General features: G+C 38.7%; 2 protein-coding genes across 5 annotated transcripts in view; one reads left to right on the top strand and one right to left on the bottom strand.

The window, feature by feature from the left end:
- HSDL1 (hydroxysteroid dehydrogenase like 1) overlaps window positions 1–13,615 on the bottom strand; it is an 18,681-nt gene extending 5,066 nt beyond the window's left edge. Inside the window, exons 1-4 of one of the 2 annotated variants that reach the window (XM_017740873.1) lie at window positions 13,439–13,615; window positions 3,426–3,658; window positions 2,354–2,799; window positions 221–448 (exon numbers count right to left, since the gene is read on the bottom strand). In XM_017740873.1, coding sequence (XP_017596362.1) covers window positions 221–448; window positions 2,354–2,799; window positions 3,426–3,658; window positions 13,439–13,476 — 945 coding nt within the window. In that variant the 5' untranslated portion in view covers window positions 13,477–13,615. Of the gene's footprint in view, window positions 1–220; window positions 449–2,353; window positions 2,800–3,425; window positions 3,659–9,180; window positions 9,269–13,438 lie in introns of those variants that run through there. The other variant, XM_008638771.2, reaches the window with a different exon arrangement.
- On the top strand, window positions 6,135–17,393 carry DNAAF1 (dynein axonemal assembly factor 1). 3 transcript variants are annotated; one of them, XM_017740866.1, is made up of 11 exons: window positions 6,140–6,529; window positions 7,339–7,430; window positions 8,271–8,492; window positions 9,214–9,380; window positions 9,634–9,755; window positions 10,431–10,615; window positions 11,087–11,374; window positions 11,966–12,066; window positions 14,748–14,816; window positions 15,899–16,247; window positions 16,538–17,393. In XM_017740866.1, the coding sequence occupies exons 1-11, from the start codon at window positions 6,426–6,428 to the stop codon at window positions 16,633–16,635; spliced, it is 1,797 nt and encodes a 598-aa protein (XP_017596355.1). In that variant the 5' UTR covers window positions 6,140–6,425; the 3' UTR covers window positions 16,636–17,393. The 3 variants fall into 3 exon arrangements, with proteins under 3 accessions (XP_017596357.1, XP_017596355.1, XP_017596356.1); XM_017740867.1 differs by having other exon boundaries at window positions 6,144–6,529; window positions 11,087–11,344; XM_017740868.1 differs by lacking the exon at window positions 8,271–8,492 and having other exon boundaries at window positions 6,135–6,529.

Raw genomic sequence — 17,393 nt, 5'->3', positions numbered from 1 at the left:
CAAGGGAGAATTGGATTCATTTTCTGATCTTAAAAATAAGCGTGCCCAAGCATGATTTTCTAAAGCAGAACTAGTGAGAAAACATTGCACAACGCTTAAAGTCTACAACATATATTACACTTTTTCAGAATGGGCATAGTTTTCATTTAGACTCCTAAGAAAGTAAACAGCTGATGTACTTCTACTGACAAACATGAAATAGTTTAGTGAATTCCATTACCTGTATTGCATGCTTCCAATAACCAGTGGTCCTTATGGATAACCCAAGAGTAGAAACAGCATGACTTGCATATTCTTCAGCAGTAGGAAAAAAGATAGATCTCTTTGATACAGTGCTGCTGAATGCTACCATTTTTGTAGTACTTACAAATGGCATTAGACTCTGAACAAAAATTCCTTTAGAGGCATACTCATAATGTAGTGCTCTACTGAAATAGTCCAAGTAGCTCTAGAAAGACAAAAGCAGAAAGAGACTTTTTTTTTCTTTTTTTTTAAACAATGAAATCTCAGGGCAGGGTTTTATTAAAATTACAGAAAAGTTGTAACATATTTTTTACAGCAGCTCAATAAATATAAAATTAATAAATAGTATAAAAATACAAATTTCTGAAGTATTATCAACATTTCTATGTGTTGTTATTTGCTAGAAACTTGCCATGTAACTTGCAGGACAAAGTGACTGCTTAACACAGTCTGACAATTTCTGCTTAAAAACAATATAAGAACATTTATTTCACCTAAAACAAACACCTTGTTTGGTCTGGGGGCATTGCAAGGACACTCTACAGCCAGTTCTACCTACTACTGTCAGAAGGAGAAAATAAAGTCCCATTCTTTATTACACTGACAGGTGAATTTCGCATTCAACTGTATCCTCCAGAAGCCAGGTTAGTTATTTCCTGGGACTACCTTATGCAAAAGTATTCATTTGTTAATGTGTATCTGCATTACCTCCTTTAGCTCATTTTACTTTTACAGAATAACAAGAAAAGCACAAGCCTGATAACTGGGACTTCTGGAATCAGACCAAAAAGTGAGCCTGGCTCAGTCTTACTGGGGCAGCAACACTGATGCCTTCCTTGCTGAAGCTACTGCTGTGCCACACAGCCAGTTCTCCCTGAGAAAGAGCATTTCAAACTCAGCTTGTGAGCAGACATCTTTCTGCTCCTAAACAGCCTTGCAAAAGGTTTTCCCAACAGTTTTCTGGGAAAGCATCTTGTACAAAAGCTCTTACAGCTGCTTTAGGAAAACTAAAGCGACCACTTCAAACACCATTCACTGTTATGTTACAGCAGCTTGTTCTCACTTCTGTGTTCTGAGGCCAGCCTTAAAGATGGATTGCTGATCTAGGATTTGGATTTATTTTGTCAGCTAAATGAAGAAACTTTGGTAGATTTATGTTTCCTCTTTTTCATTCCAGCCTTTAACTTGTTTTAATTCAGGGTGCAGTTCTACAAACACTTAGCATAACTAAAGGGGCAGATACTCTGCACAGAAACAGTAATCTTAAGCAAGTTTCCACACTGAAGAAAGTCTGCAAAGAGTTTTATACCTTGGGGTAGTAAGAGCTGGTTTTGCTCCAGGCCAAAGGAAATACAAGAGCTATGTCAGGAGCAAGGCTACAACAGAGGGCAGCCACAGACAGCTGGGAGCAATAACCACTTGTGTTTAGACACTGGATCTAGGTGAGATCCTTCCACAATCCCAGTTGCTTTTGTGGATTCAGCAGCACATCATCCAGTGTAAATCCACGATCATCATGAGCATTCATTCTTCACACCTAGCTGCCCCATCCTATTCATTACTGGCTGGATCTCTTCAGGAAGGACAATTATGGGGGAGTTCTTTCCACTTGTCCCCAAATATGGCACAACACTCCTTAGTATTACGTGAAGCAGTGGCTTGATCTGGCCACACTCTTCGTCACAGTGGTGGCTTGAGCACGAGTATAGCCCTTTTTGCTACCAAATACTGGTATGCAAAAGGCTTGAGATATATGCACAGTTCAGCTGAAGAAGAGAGAAATTAAATTCTTGACCCTTTCAACGGGGTGCACAGAACTGCCTCTCTGCTTTGTGCATCTGAGAAAGGCAACATTTCTCCTAGAATGACTGTTATGCCACAGTTCACACAAAATCCAAGAGCACTGACTTTGGTTCAAAGCCCAGCACTGGTGAGGATGAAGAGTTTACTGCATAATACATGTATCATTCACCTCCAATATTTAAACAAATCCCCAGAAAACATTCAAGTATTTTGACATCCTTGCTGAATGTGTTAAGAAACCCCATAACATAACCAGCCTATAATGTACTTTCCAGTGCATACCATTTAACACTACACCCCAACTTACTTTAGAGGCTCCATAGACTGTCAACATCGGTGTTGGCTGACAACAGACTGCTGAAGAAAGGTTCACAATTGCCCCTTTCTTCTTCTTTACCATGCCTGGCAGCACGATATGTGTCATCATGGTAGCAGAAGCAATATTTACATGGATCAAGTCCCATAGCGTCTCGTCAGACAGATTAGTAAAATAGTCTGTGTAGGCATAAAATATTCCTACATTATTCACCAAAATCCCAATTTCCTTGTCTTTCAGAGCCTCCTTAATGGCTGGGTAAAGCTCACGCCCCTTGCTGAAATCAGCTACTATGAAATCTGTTTCCACTTGATAGGTTTCAGATATGCTCCTGGATACAGCCTCCAGTTTCTCTTTGTTTCGGCTGACTAAGATGATGTTGACACCATGCTTTGCCAGTTCTTCAGCATAAGCCTTCCCAATACCATCTGTGCTACCTGCAAGACAAAACAGCAATACAATACACAAGTGAAAACAGAGCAACACCAGCCTTCTACTTTGACAGTTCTTTCAATTAGAGCTTTATTCTTTTTTCTGAGATCATGTGGCACTGAATATATTGAATTCAAAGACACAACAGTAAAGACAACCCTGTCAACCAACTTCTGCAATTCCCCTCATAAAAGTTTTATATTTTCTATGACAGAAAGACAGAGCTCAAAGGAGAACCTTAACGAAAGGCAGGAACGTCAGAGGTACAGGACTCAAACCTTGTTGAAGAACTAGAGCACATATAGACACCTCATAGCAAAAAAAAAGATCTTGTCTGCATCACTGTCTACATTTGCAGGTGTTCAAGATGTACCTTGCAAATCTGGGCAACAATTACTGTGATTCTTTCTCAGCATTCAGTCAACTCACTTAGCTTGCCCATATCCTGAGGAATTAATTTATAAAGGCAACAAACAACAGCAACTGCTCAGGCAGATTAACCTTCAACCAGAGATACTACAGGCCCCAGCTTGTGACATAAAGTACACCCAGCAGCACAAGCTACCAAGTTTCACAGTACTGGCACAGTATGTTACACAAACACAAGCAAATTCACCACTTCTTCTCTTACCAGTGACCACGGCCCATTTTCCATACTTTTTGACGAGATCAATCTCCCCACTCAGCTTTGGGATAACGTGCAGCCTGAGCGCACTGTAAGTGTCAAACGCCAGAGACACACACTTTCTGACTGTGTACCAAGCTCCAACAATAGCTAGGGCTTCTATGTAGAAACTGCAGGAGCGACTGATTTCTCTGTACAAGAGGGAGAATTGATCCACTGCAGCCATGGTGATCAGAAGCCTGAAAAAAAAAAAAAAGACACAGGCAATTACAATTGCCTCTTGGGCCACGTAAACTTTTCAGACTGTACGGATAACCTTTGAGATTCAGCATGTTACAGTTTGAACTGTTTTGACACAGAAAAGCCGTAAGTCAGTCTGCTAAAATTTGGGTGTCACCTATCATCATCCTCACTGGGTTAGGTACTGTTTAGTCCTTTTTCTAGGGCTTAGCTATTAATCAGTTATACTGCAACAACACTGATCAACGATTCTGTAAATAAAACAATTCAAGCAGAAGCTGAACAGGTGAAAAGCAATTTTGGAAGATGAAGAACCACCTACAAGAGAAGCAAGGATAACCAGAACGAGGCAGCTGACACACAAAGAAAAAACGGGCTCTTTCAAGGACAAAAAGCTACATGAGAGACAAAGCAGGCTCAGAGACAGAACGTCAGTCCCCAGCGCTGTCAAAAGCGCCGCATCTGCCACTGTCCTTGAACCACGGCACAGTGCAGCACATCAGGCACCCCGCACACCGCGCTTGCTGCGCCTCACACGGCTTTTACTAGTTAATACATTTATTAAACAAGCACAAATCCGTCCTCCCCTCGACAGGACCCGATGCCTGGGAGAGAAGTGCCAAGGGATGAGGGCAAATAAGGATTTTTGGAGCTGGATAGTGCAGGGCAGTTGCTCCTCTGAGCACTTCCCAGCCTAAGTATCTACCTGTATAATCAGTAGTGTTTATGACTAAAGAAATCAACTTCAATATAGTCCCAATTTCAAACTCTTTTTAGCAATCCTGAGCAGAAAGTCTTATTGTTTGTCAAAAAAGTGTGAGAACAAAAACAAACAACCCGGGAAATTAATTAACTTTGACTGTCTTTTAATTGCTCAAACAAATGATAAAATATTTCTAAAATAATCAAATCAAAACTGTTTTAAAAAATCACTTGACAGGATCCTTTTAAATTTACCAGTGACAGAATGATTGCAAATGTATATAAAACAGCTGCTTTCAGATGCAGGTAAGCTCCTATTGAAAAGAGATAAAATCCTAACTGTTTATGCCTGCGTTTGATGATAGTGCAGTTGAGTATTGTGTTATTTTATAATGTATTCAAGCACCTGTTTAGAGAAGGTATATTCCACTATGGTCCAAAATTAAAACAACCCCATTACTTGTCGGGGTTTCATTCATAATTCTTGTATCATGCTCTGATTAGAGTATACATTGAACCTCAGATGAGCATTACCTAAGCTTCCAGAGAGATATTTCCTTCAGTGTTGTAATCACACAGCTAGTCTGACCTCTTAAGTCACAGAGTCACAGGATGGGTCAGGTTTGAAGGGACCACAGTGTAAAGAGTGCGCAACAATAAGGGGAATGCACTCTTAGTTTAATAAATGAAATTTATTAGTAATTAAGCAAGTAGAATGTGAGCAAAAGCAGCGCTGGGTGACAGGGGAGTCTCCGCTCCGCCAACTGCCACGTTTTTTAGCTTGTACAGAGTCCTTTATATATGGTTTTTTCTTCCGCTTTCCTGTCTTTCCAGGTGGTTGTTATCTAGTTTCTCTGCGCATGTGCGTTGTGTTGCTAGGGGGTCTTCTTCTGCCTTCTGGTGGTCGTTGAGGCTGAAGCCAGAAGTCTTCCTCCATAGTCCTCTGAATGACCCCTGTTTTTCTCTCCCATATTTGGTATCTTATCTCTTTACTTACATAACATAAGCGGAAGCGGTACATATTTGGCACTACATATTTTACAGGCTGCAATGGCACATCTTTGGCAATTCATATTGTTCCGGATATACGGGCTAATTATGCAAGCGTATCCTCCTTCAACTACAGAGGATAACTTGTCTACCTCCATAGTTTAATAAACAATTGCAGCCTTTAACAACAGTGGGTCATGGGTCCAGAGCCTCCCTGCTCAAGCGGGGCCATCCCAGAGCACATGGCACAGGATTGTCTCCAGATGGTTCTGGAATATCTCCAGTGACGGACACTCCACACCTTCTCTGGGCAAACAGTTCCAGCTGTGTTCCAGCACAGTAAAGAAGTTCTTCCTTATGTTCAGGTGGAACTTCTGTGCATCAGTTTCAGCCCATTGCCTCTTGCGTTACTAAATATGTCTGATTATTATGTTTTAATTACAGTCATATTTAAGTAACCTGGTACAATCATCTTGTTTGCACTTTCTCTTCAAATGTACCAACTACAAGTACAAGTAGAAGGTCCAGGGCAAGTGAAGAGAGAAATACTGAAATTGCCATTAAAGGCAGTATAAAGACACCTTCCAAGGAGTGCAGAAGGGTAAATTTGTAGAAGAGCTAGACTAACAGTGCTTGGGATGACTCTGATACACCATTACTGTAGTCTCTTTACAGTAAACTCAAATTGGTGTTAATTAAATGTACTACATATTAAATGTCTAACACCATAGGAACATTGGTGTCAATACCTTAGTGTCACTGTACATTATAATAATCTTAAGAATAATGGGTACTATCTGACTTCCAGATCTAAAAAAAATAAAATATGCAGATTTCAACAGTTCAATTGCTACTATTTATTTTACAATGCTGTGTAAAAAAGTTAAGTTCCATTAAAAATGTTAACAGAAATCTTGATTAGAACACTCTCTTCTTGAAATTCATATTCAAGTGCTTTTCAGTATTTCTTTAAAGTAATTGGCAACAACACATTTTCCCTACCCTTGCTGTTAAATTGCAACTAATTTTCTTATTTATAAAGCTATTAAAACTCAAGAGAAAGAAGTCAACTGTATGTCCAGAACAGATCAACAGAATGAACAAAAATCAGGTACTGATCAGAAGTCTGGAACCAGCTCATCCAGTCAAAGGACAGAAGAAAAGAGAGGCTCTGTAAGGTAATACATTGTCTGTGGATGTGTTGGCATCATCAGGAGTTTTGCTATTCTGTGTGTTCATCTCAGTTCTGGAGAACTTGAGAATAATGGATAAGTCAGGTATTAGTGGTACTTCCAGCATTTGTACAGATGTTTGGGTTTTATGGCCACAGTAGCAAACTATATTCTGACCACATGATGTAGTCATGTAATGGATCTGGAGAAAATTGTGCAAGCTCCTGTGGAAGTCATTTGCCAGTAGATTTAACCATTTCTCTGCATCAGTTCAGACAAGGCATTGTGTTAATTCCTAGTGGCATTCCCAGCCAGCAAACAGCTGTATATCAGAACTATTGCGTGCTATTTTGGAGTCAGCATTTCAATAAAATGTTGGGTTGATAACTACTGACTTTTCTAATCTGAGAAAAATGTTGCATTTTGGCTCTGCCACCAAAGGCCCTGTACCAAAGCAATGAGGAACGGGGGAAAGAATTGGAGAGGAAGCTAACATTGGAACCAGAAGCTAACATGGAATCATGCTGCCCTTTTCCAAGAAGATGGACTCTCTAATTTCCTGTCCATTTTCCTATGAACTCTCAGTTTTTTAGCAGAAGGGCCTGGTAACTCACTTCAAAGGTAGAAATGAAAAGCCACTCTGAAAACCCTCACTGCTTCTTCTTTATTGGAATATAATTTTGAAAGCTGTAGCTATTTCTCTTGCATGAAAGAACTGTTAATTGTGTTGCATTGGAATCTGTAGAAACAAAAGATTTCAGAATGTGCACTGATACACATTTTTTGTTTTGCTTCTACTTCCTGTACTATTTTAGAATGACAAAAAAGATTCTGCTAGACATCTGTAAACAGCAGAAATTATACTGGACCCCATACTTAAATGATATACTGTACTTGCATTATAAAGGTAAGATGTGAACATGACTGCCTAGCTTGATCATTTTAAGTAGCATTTTAGCAGAGAATCTGTTTCATGGCTCACTGAAATAAGGTATCTAGTCATTCTTTTAAATTAGAAGCACAATTTTATGTAATACTGGATTTGGGAAACAAAATGAGTCAATATGGAGGTAGAAAAGTAAACTGATTGTACATCTAACTCACTTTGTGGAGCCATTCAAAGGATCAATAGGAATCAAGGGACATATTTTTGGTTTCTTTTCCTGAAACAGGACCCTCTGAGAAATGTCTTAAAATACTGGCCTGGGTTGCATTCAGAGGAAAATAAACGTGTTTTTCCTTAAATTGTTTGTATAAAGAGATTTTTCTAGCTTTTTGAACTTTTTTACTGCCAAATACACATGATCAAGAAGAAAATAAACAGAAAAGACTTGCTCCATGTTTGCAGACACTACTGAAAGAAAAAAAAAATTGTTAGAATGAACATTACTCATCCTCTTGTGGTCTCTGAGCAGGTTTTTGCATGATGCAGCTACCTGGTCCAAGTTAACCTAAGAATTCTTCCAAATAAATAGGATATGCTACCTTCTACATTCAGTCTTGGTTTTGCTATGTATTATTTAGCATCTTAAGGGCTGCTGAGATACAGACCAGGATAGGTACCAACCTGGTTTTGCCCTTTATGGGCCAGAAACAATACCATGACTTCAGTGGAAATATTGGCAGTAATTCTGTCCAAGTGCTCTCTCAGGCTGTTTCAGCAGCTCTGGTTTAATGGAACTTTCTCTTCCAAAGAGCTGTTTTCAGCCAGTGCCATTTCATTTTAAATATCTTTTTTTCTGTGCAGGATTTGACCGGCTGGAGAATCTTGAAGAATATACTGGACTGAAGTGTTTGTGGCTGCAATGCAATGGCTTAAGAAAAATTGAGAATTTGGAGGCTCAGACAGAGTTGCGTTGCCTCTATTTGCAACTCAATTTAATTGAGAAAATTGAAAACCTAGAACCCTTACAAAAGCTGGATTCCCTCAATATCAGTAACAACTACATTAGGACCATTGAGAATCTCTGTAAGAACTGTTGGTACAACATGTTTTAGCCTCTGACAAGCCCTATTTCCTAAGTTCTGACTAAGCTTTTATTAGTGGCACTGGTTTCAAGGGATTTTTTTATTTGTGTTAGGATTTTGCACAATATCCATACCAAAGCCCACAGGGCTTCTGTTGAATCAAACCTATGTTGAGAAACAGCAAATACATAGAAACTGCTTTCACATGGATACCTAGGATAATGAAGTTGTTTTTCCTTATGTCTTAATACCATCTCAGTACTTATCTGTGTTGCAGACAGGCTGACAATTCAGTTTTCAGCATTTACTTTACAGTTAAGATGTGCTTTGGCAGTTGCAGACAAAATTACCAAATCTTATATCTGCTAAAAGATTTATTCTGTCCTCAGCAGAAAATAAAAAAACAATTTCTCTACATTACTACTTGCATACATTGGAGAATTTTGAAACACAAGCTCTTGCTTTTGTGTAACTGATTAGTTTAAAATGTGAGTTAAAAACAACTACCATCCTAAAACCAAGCTGCTGTTTTTCCCTGGGGTGAAGAAAGCTTTGGAGGCCTAGCCAAAAAGTATATATAACAGAATAACAAATTTAGAAAAAAGCTCCAAATTCAATATAAACAACTAGTTTGACAATGCAGTTTTTTACTTGCTCCAAAAAACCCTCTGCGAAGCAGCAACTCTTACCTTTCCTTTCATTGTGCTGTTCTTGTCTGGCAGCTTGTCTGAAAGTCCTGCAGACTCTGCAGATTGCTCACAATAAGTTACGAACAGTGGAAGACATCCAGCACTTGCAAGAATGCCCAAGTATTTCTGTTCTTGATCTTTCCCACAACAATCTAAGTGATCCAAGTATTGTAGCTATTCTGGAGCTGATGCCTAATCTGGTAAGCCAAAAGTAGCTGAGGGTTTGTCATGTGTGGGTGAGCCCCATTAAGTGGCTTTGTTGGGTAGTTCAGGGCACAGTAGGTATCAGTCTAAAAGAAACATTATTAAACATTATTGTGTTTCTTGTAGATCACCTGTAATACCCTGGATGTTTTATTCATTTCTTGCTTTTGAAATGACAGGGAAAGTGCATATATCCAGAGTGGGGTTTTTGCTACTCAAGTTTAAAAATTGTTTCCCTTGTTTCTCTAGCATGTGCTGAATTTGATGGGAAACGAGGTGATAAAGAAAATTGCTAATTATAGAAAAACACTCACTGTTCGACTAAAACAGCTGACATATCTGGATGACAGACCAGTTTTCCCAAAGGATAGGTAAGAAAGACAGCCATCTTCTTTACACAGCAGTAAAGGTCAAGTGCTAGCAATCACTCATCCATTTTTTGCCAATACTGTCATGAAAGGAAAAGAAGACTGACCAGTATAATTTATTGAGGGTGGGTGACCTCAAGGAGAAGAGTATTATACTACAGAGTTCTACATCTAGCATACCTAGAAAAAGTAATGTATTTTTTCACAAAATAATTCTTGAAAAGAAGACTGACCAGTATAATTTATTGAGGGTGGGTGACCTCAAGGAGAAGAGTATTATACTACAGAGTTCTACATCTAACATACCTAGAAAAAAGCAATGTATTTTTTCACAAAATAATTCTTGAACAGAATTGTTTTATACCAGGTCTGTAAACCAGAGGCAAATTCTGATGTCAACAGAAACTGAGTAGGTGTCTGGAAAAGCGGAGCCAATATCAGACCAACCTCTGGTGGTGTAATCACCAATCAGCATTTGGATATCTCTGTGTCTTTTGTTTCAGTTCCATGTACAAGACGAGATAAACATGCATCCCTGTTGCATAAGGAATTGTCACCACTATCTGCTTTTTTCTCTTGCAGCTATTTTGTGCTGTTGCAAGCTATTTTAAATTTCTCTCTCATTGCAAAGATGAGCTTTTATAGCTGTATTACAGTGAGCTTTTGTGTTTTCATTAGAGCCTGTGCAGAAGCCTGGGCTGCTGGAGGGCTTGAAGCTGAGAAAGCAGAAAGGGAAAAATGGGAAACCAGAGAGAGAAAAAAAATCCAAGATAGCATTGATGCATTAGCAGCAATTAGGCAAAGAGCAGAGGAAAAGAGGAGACAGAAGTGCATGGAAGGAGTTGCAACAGATACCCTAGAAGGTTTGTGCTTACTATTTCGGAAGATGTCTGTGACCAATTTGAATGTGCAGAGGAGTCTTTATCTGATACGTCTTTGGACTGACTAATAAGTAAAACTTTGTCTGCAAGCAAGTGGATTGCACAAAGGAGAGGGTAACCAGCACTTGTTGTTCATCCATCAAAGTCCTCAAGCATGTATTTAAATACATAGTCACTTGTGAGCCTTTTCAAAGTATTAGAAATACCAGACATTTATTATTTGAGTGTTTCCTCTAGATGACTTTTTTTTTGGGGAACTTCTGTTTGCTGGGGAATTGAGATGGGAAAACAGCATTGCTGCAGTCTTGGGAAGACTACTCATCCACAAATAGCTGCTCAAACAAAGTAGGAGCTTTTCCTGCGTATTTTAGCCCAATGTAGTAGTGTTTGGATATTTAAAATGAGCAGTGGCAGATTAGTTCAGCAATTTTAATGAAATTATTTCTTTTGTAGGGGCACCTGTAAATTCAAAAGATGGTGATGGAAATTCTAATACATCAGAGACTTCAAACAGATCAGAAGAAGAAGCTCAAGAAAAGACTGAGAAATTTAAAAATGCAGGTTTTGATGTTTGTGATGAAGCGATAACACTTCTACCAAATAGAGGTGATAACAGAGATTTCACATCTGGAAATATGCCTGATGAAGTTCGAGAGGGTGCACAGGAACCAGACTCTTACAAATGCACAAATTTCAACGAGGAGACAGACGGTAACGTACCCAGTGAAGAGCCAAACCAAAGTGAGCGTGCAGAGAGGATGAGCCAAACTCTTAGTGTAGCACTGCCTCTGCTGTGGGTCAAGCCAACTAATTCATAGATAAAAACATTCCATTCGATTTCCACAGCGACTAGGTGAAATCAAGGAATACTGGGTAAAATATTCCTTAAATACAACAAATAGTAGAATTCTGAAGGCTTAACCTGCAGTTTCTGCAACTTAAAGGTGGAACTTCACTTCTCAAACATGCCAGGTTTACTGGCAGGCCAGGAGAGCTTACAGACTTTCCTTGCTCCCACATAAACTGGGCAGTCTGTCTGCCAACAGAAGCTGGTCATCACTCTAGAGATTGTTTTGTACCTTCACACATGGAGAAATGCTTTTATAGACTAGTGGAACACATTATTGAAAAATGCAAATATTAATTTATACAATATAAGAGAGTCCCAGAATATCACAGAAAGACAAAGTGCTGGATTCAGCTGTGAATTCTGCAGTGGTAGTCATGTCCCCAGCAGTCTGGTTTTGCAGTGCTTGCTGTTGCAGTATAGACATATTTTTTATTCAGTTAGTTCTCTGCAACTGACTATTGATTATTCTTTAAATCTACCAGGACAGGAGGCAGCTACTGACAAGGCCATGCTTCCTGAGAGGGATGAATATGCTGAAATTGAACAGTTCAAGCTGGAGACACTGGAGAAACTTTCTCTTGATGTATGTATTGGATTCAGACTTTGAGAAGTTCACATGTGGATATTGTCTTTTCCAAGTTAATTGTTGTAATATTCTGGCTAATAAAACTATATGGGTAGGTTTTAAAGAAAGGTATACTGTTAGAAAAATGAAAGAAAGAAAAAGACCCAAAAAAGCAAAGTTGCAGGGGTATTCTTTCCAGTGAAACATATATAAAGAATGCTTCCAAAGTTTATTTTGTCCTTAAATTTTTTATCCTGTAAATCCTTTTGCCCTGTAAATCACCTGAAGTTGACCTTCTATCTTTGTGATTTCTCTGGAGAAGCTAATGAGGGCTCTCATTTAAAAACAGAAATCACAGCAAAAAGAACCTAGTAGATATATTTGTCCTCTTAATCAACACTCCAATGAAATATGCAGTTGAAAATATGAACTGCTGCAGAAAAAGCATAGGGAAGAAATAGCACCCCCATCATTGTAAATGTCACCCAGCAGTATTAGATATTAGAAATTCTCAAAATAGAACTCTGATTTCAGTTTCCAAGAAAAACAGAATGTACATTATTCAGATATATAAGTGATTGACATTTGTAGTATGATCTTCTACTATCTGAAGTTTCTATCTGATGCAACATTTAAACCTGTTTACCATATTTAACCATGAGGAGGACATACATACCACTGAAAAATACAACTTCATTTCAAAGGAGAATTGTTCAATATGTCCTAATTAGGACTCTGCTGACAAACTGACAGTGTCGGACTATGATATAATCAGCAATAAAAACTTCTGAGCTTATGATTTCCCAGAGCACTTAATACACTCTTTGATACCCTATACTGGCATTGTTAACTACTGGCAGAAAAGCCTCATATCTTTGTCATGCTCTTAATTTCCCAGGCAAAAATTCCATGTTGTTATTGAAGGGCTCAGCCCACTGCTTTGGTAGAGGGTTTGCTGCTGCCTCCTCCTGTTTAGCTGTTTTCAATAACAGGTTTAAAAAAGATAGTGGAAAGAATGGGCAGCAATTCAAAGTATGCACAATATTATTCTGAAAAGTAGATCTTGCAGCGTCTGAAATAAAGGTTTTTAATGCACAATGACACTGTAGATACCCACAATGTGAAGATCTCCTTGATTCAGTGTTTGTTTTTCCCTTGATGCTCTATGGCACCACAGGAAGCCCCTTTGCACAGACTTTAAGGCAGTATAAAAGTAACTCTTAAGCACGCATCTGTGGGGTTTCTTTAGAGATGTAAAAAGTGGGACTATTTTAATTCTACAGAAGAAAAACCAAACCGAAATCATGCACTAATGCACATTCCAGTGTTCAATGCTTCCAATGACATTTAGTAATAGAAAGAGCCTCTCCCAACAGCCTCCAGTACTTACCCTATTGCAGATATTCCAAAGAATCTTAGTGCTGACATAGCAGGGAATGGCTGGGAAGATGCCGGTGGTGAGAAGCTCTGGAGCAGCACCGTTGTCTTTATTCATATCCTGAGTCTGTAGATGGTCTCAGGAGTAACAAAAGGGAGAAGAGTGGAGGAGGATTTGCAATGGGTGGTTATGACATCCCTGTGACAAGCAGAAACAAGCTCATGTTGCTGCACATGCCTTGGCAGTGTGGGAACCACATTCCCATGTACCTAAACGAGGTTAACTTGTAGTAAGTGATTTTGGCTTGATCTGCAAAGGCACCCTGATGACTGAAACAACACTAACAGCTATTTCATCTCCCTATTGACATCAAACTCCACATTAGTCTCAGATCTTAATTTGTACATTTTTAATGCTATTTTTATGAAACTATGTGACTTCAGGACATGCTGCGCTAGCTGCAGCCATATCAGGAAGGAGAAATTTTCTTTCTTGATTTTAATTCTGTAATAATCTTCACCACACAAAACAGTACAGAATAGATGTACCTGATGCTACTACACCAAGCAGTCAGCTACAAAGTCATTAAGTGCTAAAAGTATCTAAAAACAAAAGGAGATGCTTATCCCAGTATTGACCTACCATTAAAAAAATGGCAACAAGGTATTAGGTTCTACCTGTGATTCTGCATTCCCACCTTCTGGTTTTGCTTTCACGTCAGCAAATGATAGTTGTCTGAGATAATATTTTTTAGTGGAAAGCTGAGATGATGGGACCTGTATGAGGAAAAACAGTTCTCAGCAAGTTTGCTGTTCTGTATCCTTAATTCATTCTCAGTAAAACATTGGTTTATTAGGTGTATTTACATTAACAGAGTTTACTGATAGCAGTTTCAGGAAGACTGCAGGTCTGGATTTGGCACTTACCCATAAAGATGGGTTGCAGTGGGATTAAATCTGTTGAATAGATAGGAAACAGCTAAGAGAATAAACCATGTTTGCTTTTAAAATCCTGGTAATGCCTTACTCTTTATCCTGTTTTCCTTTATAATCACACAGCATAGTAGAAAACAGCATTCAGTCTGACATTAAGGCTATTGCTTTCCCATTTGCTGTTTCTGGAGACAGATGAATTTTCCCTTTCCCACATGTGTTTAACAGCTGACTGGCCCTGGGAGAGGATGGCAGTGGGGTCCTGCTGGCTGTGGCCTCGCACCCTGATGAGCAGTGCTTTGAAGAAGTTGTCCAGTGAGCCAGAGATGTCATTTTTCATGGGTTACAGTAGCTCTTCCCACTGATTATTGATCTGTGATTGTTCACAGGAACTGCCTGATTTAGAAGATGTAGTTCTAAGTGAGTTTCCCCCAGAAGATGAAATCTTTGTTCAAGAGGTAACATTTTCATTAATTCCAGTAATGAAGCTTCCCTAAACACATTTACAAATGTTTTGCAAAATGAGGATAATCTAAGTTGTGAAACGCTGGTTTGGAGATGCAATCACTTATGCATTTACAAACTTTCATCTCTGTACGTAAATCTTCCAAAATCTGATTTTTTTATATTTGTGTGTAACAAAAGTAGAATAAAAACTTATGATCAGTAATGCAACAGTTACATAAATTTAATTTCTTAATAGGATGTAGTGTTATACTGAAGATTAGTCTTAAAATATACTTTACCAGTACTAATATGGTGCAAATTGCCTACTATTGAATAAAATCTGATTTTGCAACTGAAATCACAGAGAGATTGAAACTCCTCCTCTCCACTGCAGGCCAGTCCTTGTCCACCTTAGTGTTTTGCTTTGCTCAAACTAATCTTTTAGGCACAAGCCTATAAGAAGAAGAGAAAAAAAGAAGACAACAAAGTTTAAAAGCCCAGTTTTGATTCTCATGCTGATCACAGAATCATACTGGCCTTGCTGGAGACAGAGGCTGGTATAGTACATGCTCTTACAAGTCTTTCCAAGATAATGCCAACTGTTCCTAAAGTCAGCATAAGGCATGGAATTGATTTGCCCTTTTGATCACAGACTCATAACAGGGTCTTGGCCAACAAAGCCTCCTATTAAAAGAAGGCAAGGAAAGAGGATTGGTGAAGGAGGATGTGTTAGCAGCTGTCCTGCTCCAAAGGGTGCTTGGTTCTCAGCCAAAGACAGATGATGTTGGTCAGGTTCCTCTGTTCAGAGTAAAATATTAGAACAGAGCCCACACATTGCTGAATTGCTGAAATAGATGTTCTTTTTATGAACTGTTAATAAGTTTATGGTCAGTTTGTTGCTGATGCCTGAGAAATTGCTAACCTAAGATTCATCCACAAAGCAGCAGAGCTATGGGTGAAGCATATATTCCATATATTTTATGAGAACAGCACATTAAAGCTGACAACTGTTACATGGATCCAAGAGATATTTACCCATCCTTTAGCTTTCATGTCTAAGAATAATTTTTCAATTACATTTTTACCTTTACAGCGGGACTGTCACCCAAAGATTGAAATAATTTCTGAAGTGACAAATGACTGCAGTTCTGCATTAGAGAAAAACAATAAAAGCACGCTTGAGAATTCAATAGAAGTTCCAACAGCAATTTTTTCAAGTGTATGTCAGAACCATAAAGCACGTGAAAAGGAGCACTTAAGACCCCTTCTCAAAAGCTTCTTTACACAGCCTGATAATTCAGAAAGATACCTGGAGATCAAAGATAAAGAAGTAGTCCCTTTGAAACCCTTGATCCAAGAGGTAATCACTGAGCCCAAGGATGATCTACTGTTGTCACCAGTCTGTCATCAACCAGATGACCCAAGCTCGTGGGAAGAGGATGGTAAGATTACAGTGACATTATTAATCACAGAGAAAACAGGAGTGGCACAGACACACTAAGGATCTGTTCAGCTCCTGTTGAGGACTGTTAGTTACTTACAATCACTGCTTCCTTTTATTTATGTGGGAATCCTAATAAATTAGGAATTAAAATGTTTTCTCTTTCTGTACACAGATTTCTTACTGAGTTTCATTTAAATGGTTGTAAAAAAATGGTCTCTATATTTGTTTTTTCAGTGTTAAAGACCATGAATGAGTTTCACTTGCCTTTTGCCTTTGTGCTCTTAACAGGAAATGGCAGTGCTGGAGAAGCACAGGGCCTGGCTGAGGGGGAAGGATGTCCTCACAAAGCACAAGGTGATGAGGATGGTGAGAGTGGATTGGATTAATCACTTTGAAAAATGCAGACCAAATATGGAGCAGTGTCTGGCTGATTGCATGCAAGTATTCCCAAAATATGGAGGCCAGCAATGGGACCATTAGTTAAAATTGATGTAACACTGTGATATCAAAACTCACTGCCCTTGGCTCCAAGCTCCTCAGGGCAGCTGCCTGTTCACTACTTTGAAAACTACTGTTTTGAGGCTGAATTCCAGCCTTGTGTTTTGTGCCTTTGCATCCTTCTAGAAATGCCTTAGTGACATGTTAATATATCAGTTTCATTACAGATGTAGTTTCAAGCATAATTCATTGTGTCTGTCATTTGAACTAAATAAAGGTTCCATTTGTAACCACATATATTTTAACTTGGTGTTTTATATTTTAAGTCCATACGTGTGCACATCATAGCAGATGGACGGACTCCAATGACAAATGGAGATTGCTTTGTGATGGGATATTTTACTGATCTAATATTCCTCAACATTTTGATTGTTTATGCCTAAACAGATGCAGAAATAGCATCCCTGCACAGAAAATCTGATTTTACCTTTTAGGGCATCTGTAATGAAATACACTTATATCTGCTACTTTTACTGTTTTTCATTGAGATGTGTCTCAGGATCTGGATTTTGAGTGTAGCCAAGTTTAGGTGAATGTCTTTTTTCATGTTTCTATACATCTCTAATAATTTGTAATAAATAGAACTGAACAGTTCTTGTAGGTGTGCAAATTTAAAGAAATAAAATATTGCTGTGGGCTTGTTGAA

The sequence above is a fragment of the Corvus brachyrhynchos genome, unplaced genomic scaffold (assembly GCF_000691975.1).
Source record: "Corvus brachyrhynchos isolate BGI_N302 unplaced genomic scaffold, ASM69197v1 scaffold26, whole genome shotgun sequence".
Classification (NCBI taxonomy): Eukaryota; Metazoa; Chordata; class Aves; order Passeriformes; family Corvidae; genus Corvus; species Corvus brachyrhynchos.
Note: the sequence above shows the minus strand (reverse complement) of the source record. Positions and strands in the feature narration are given on the sequence as shown.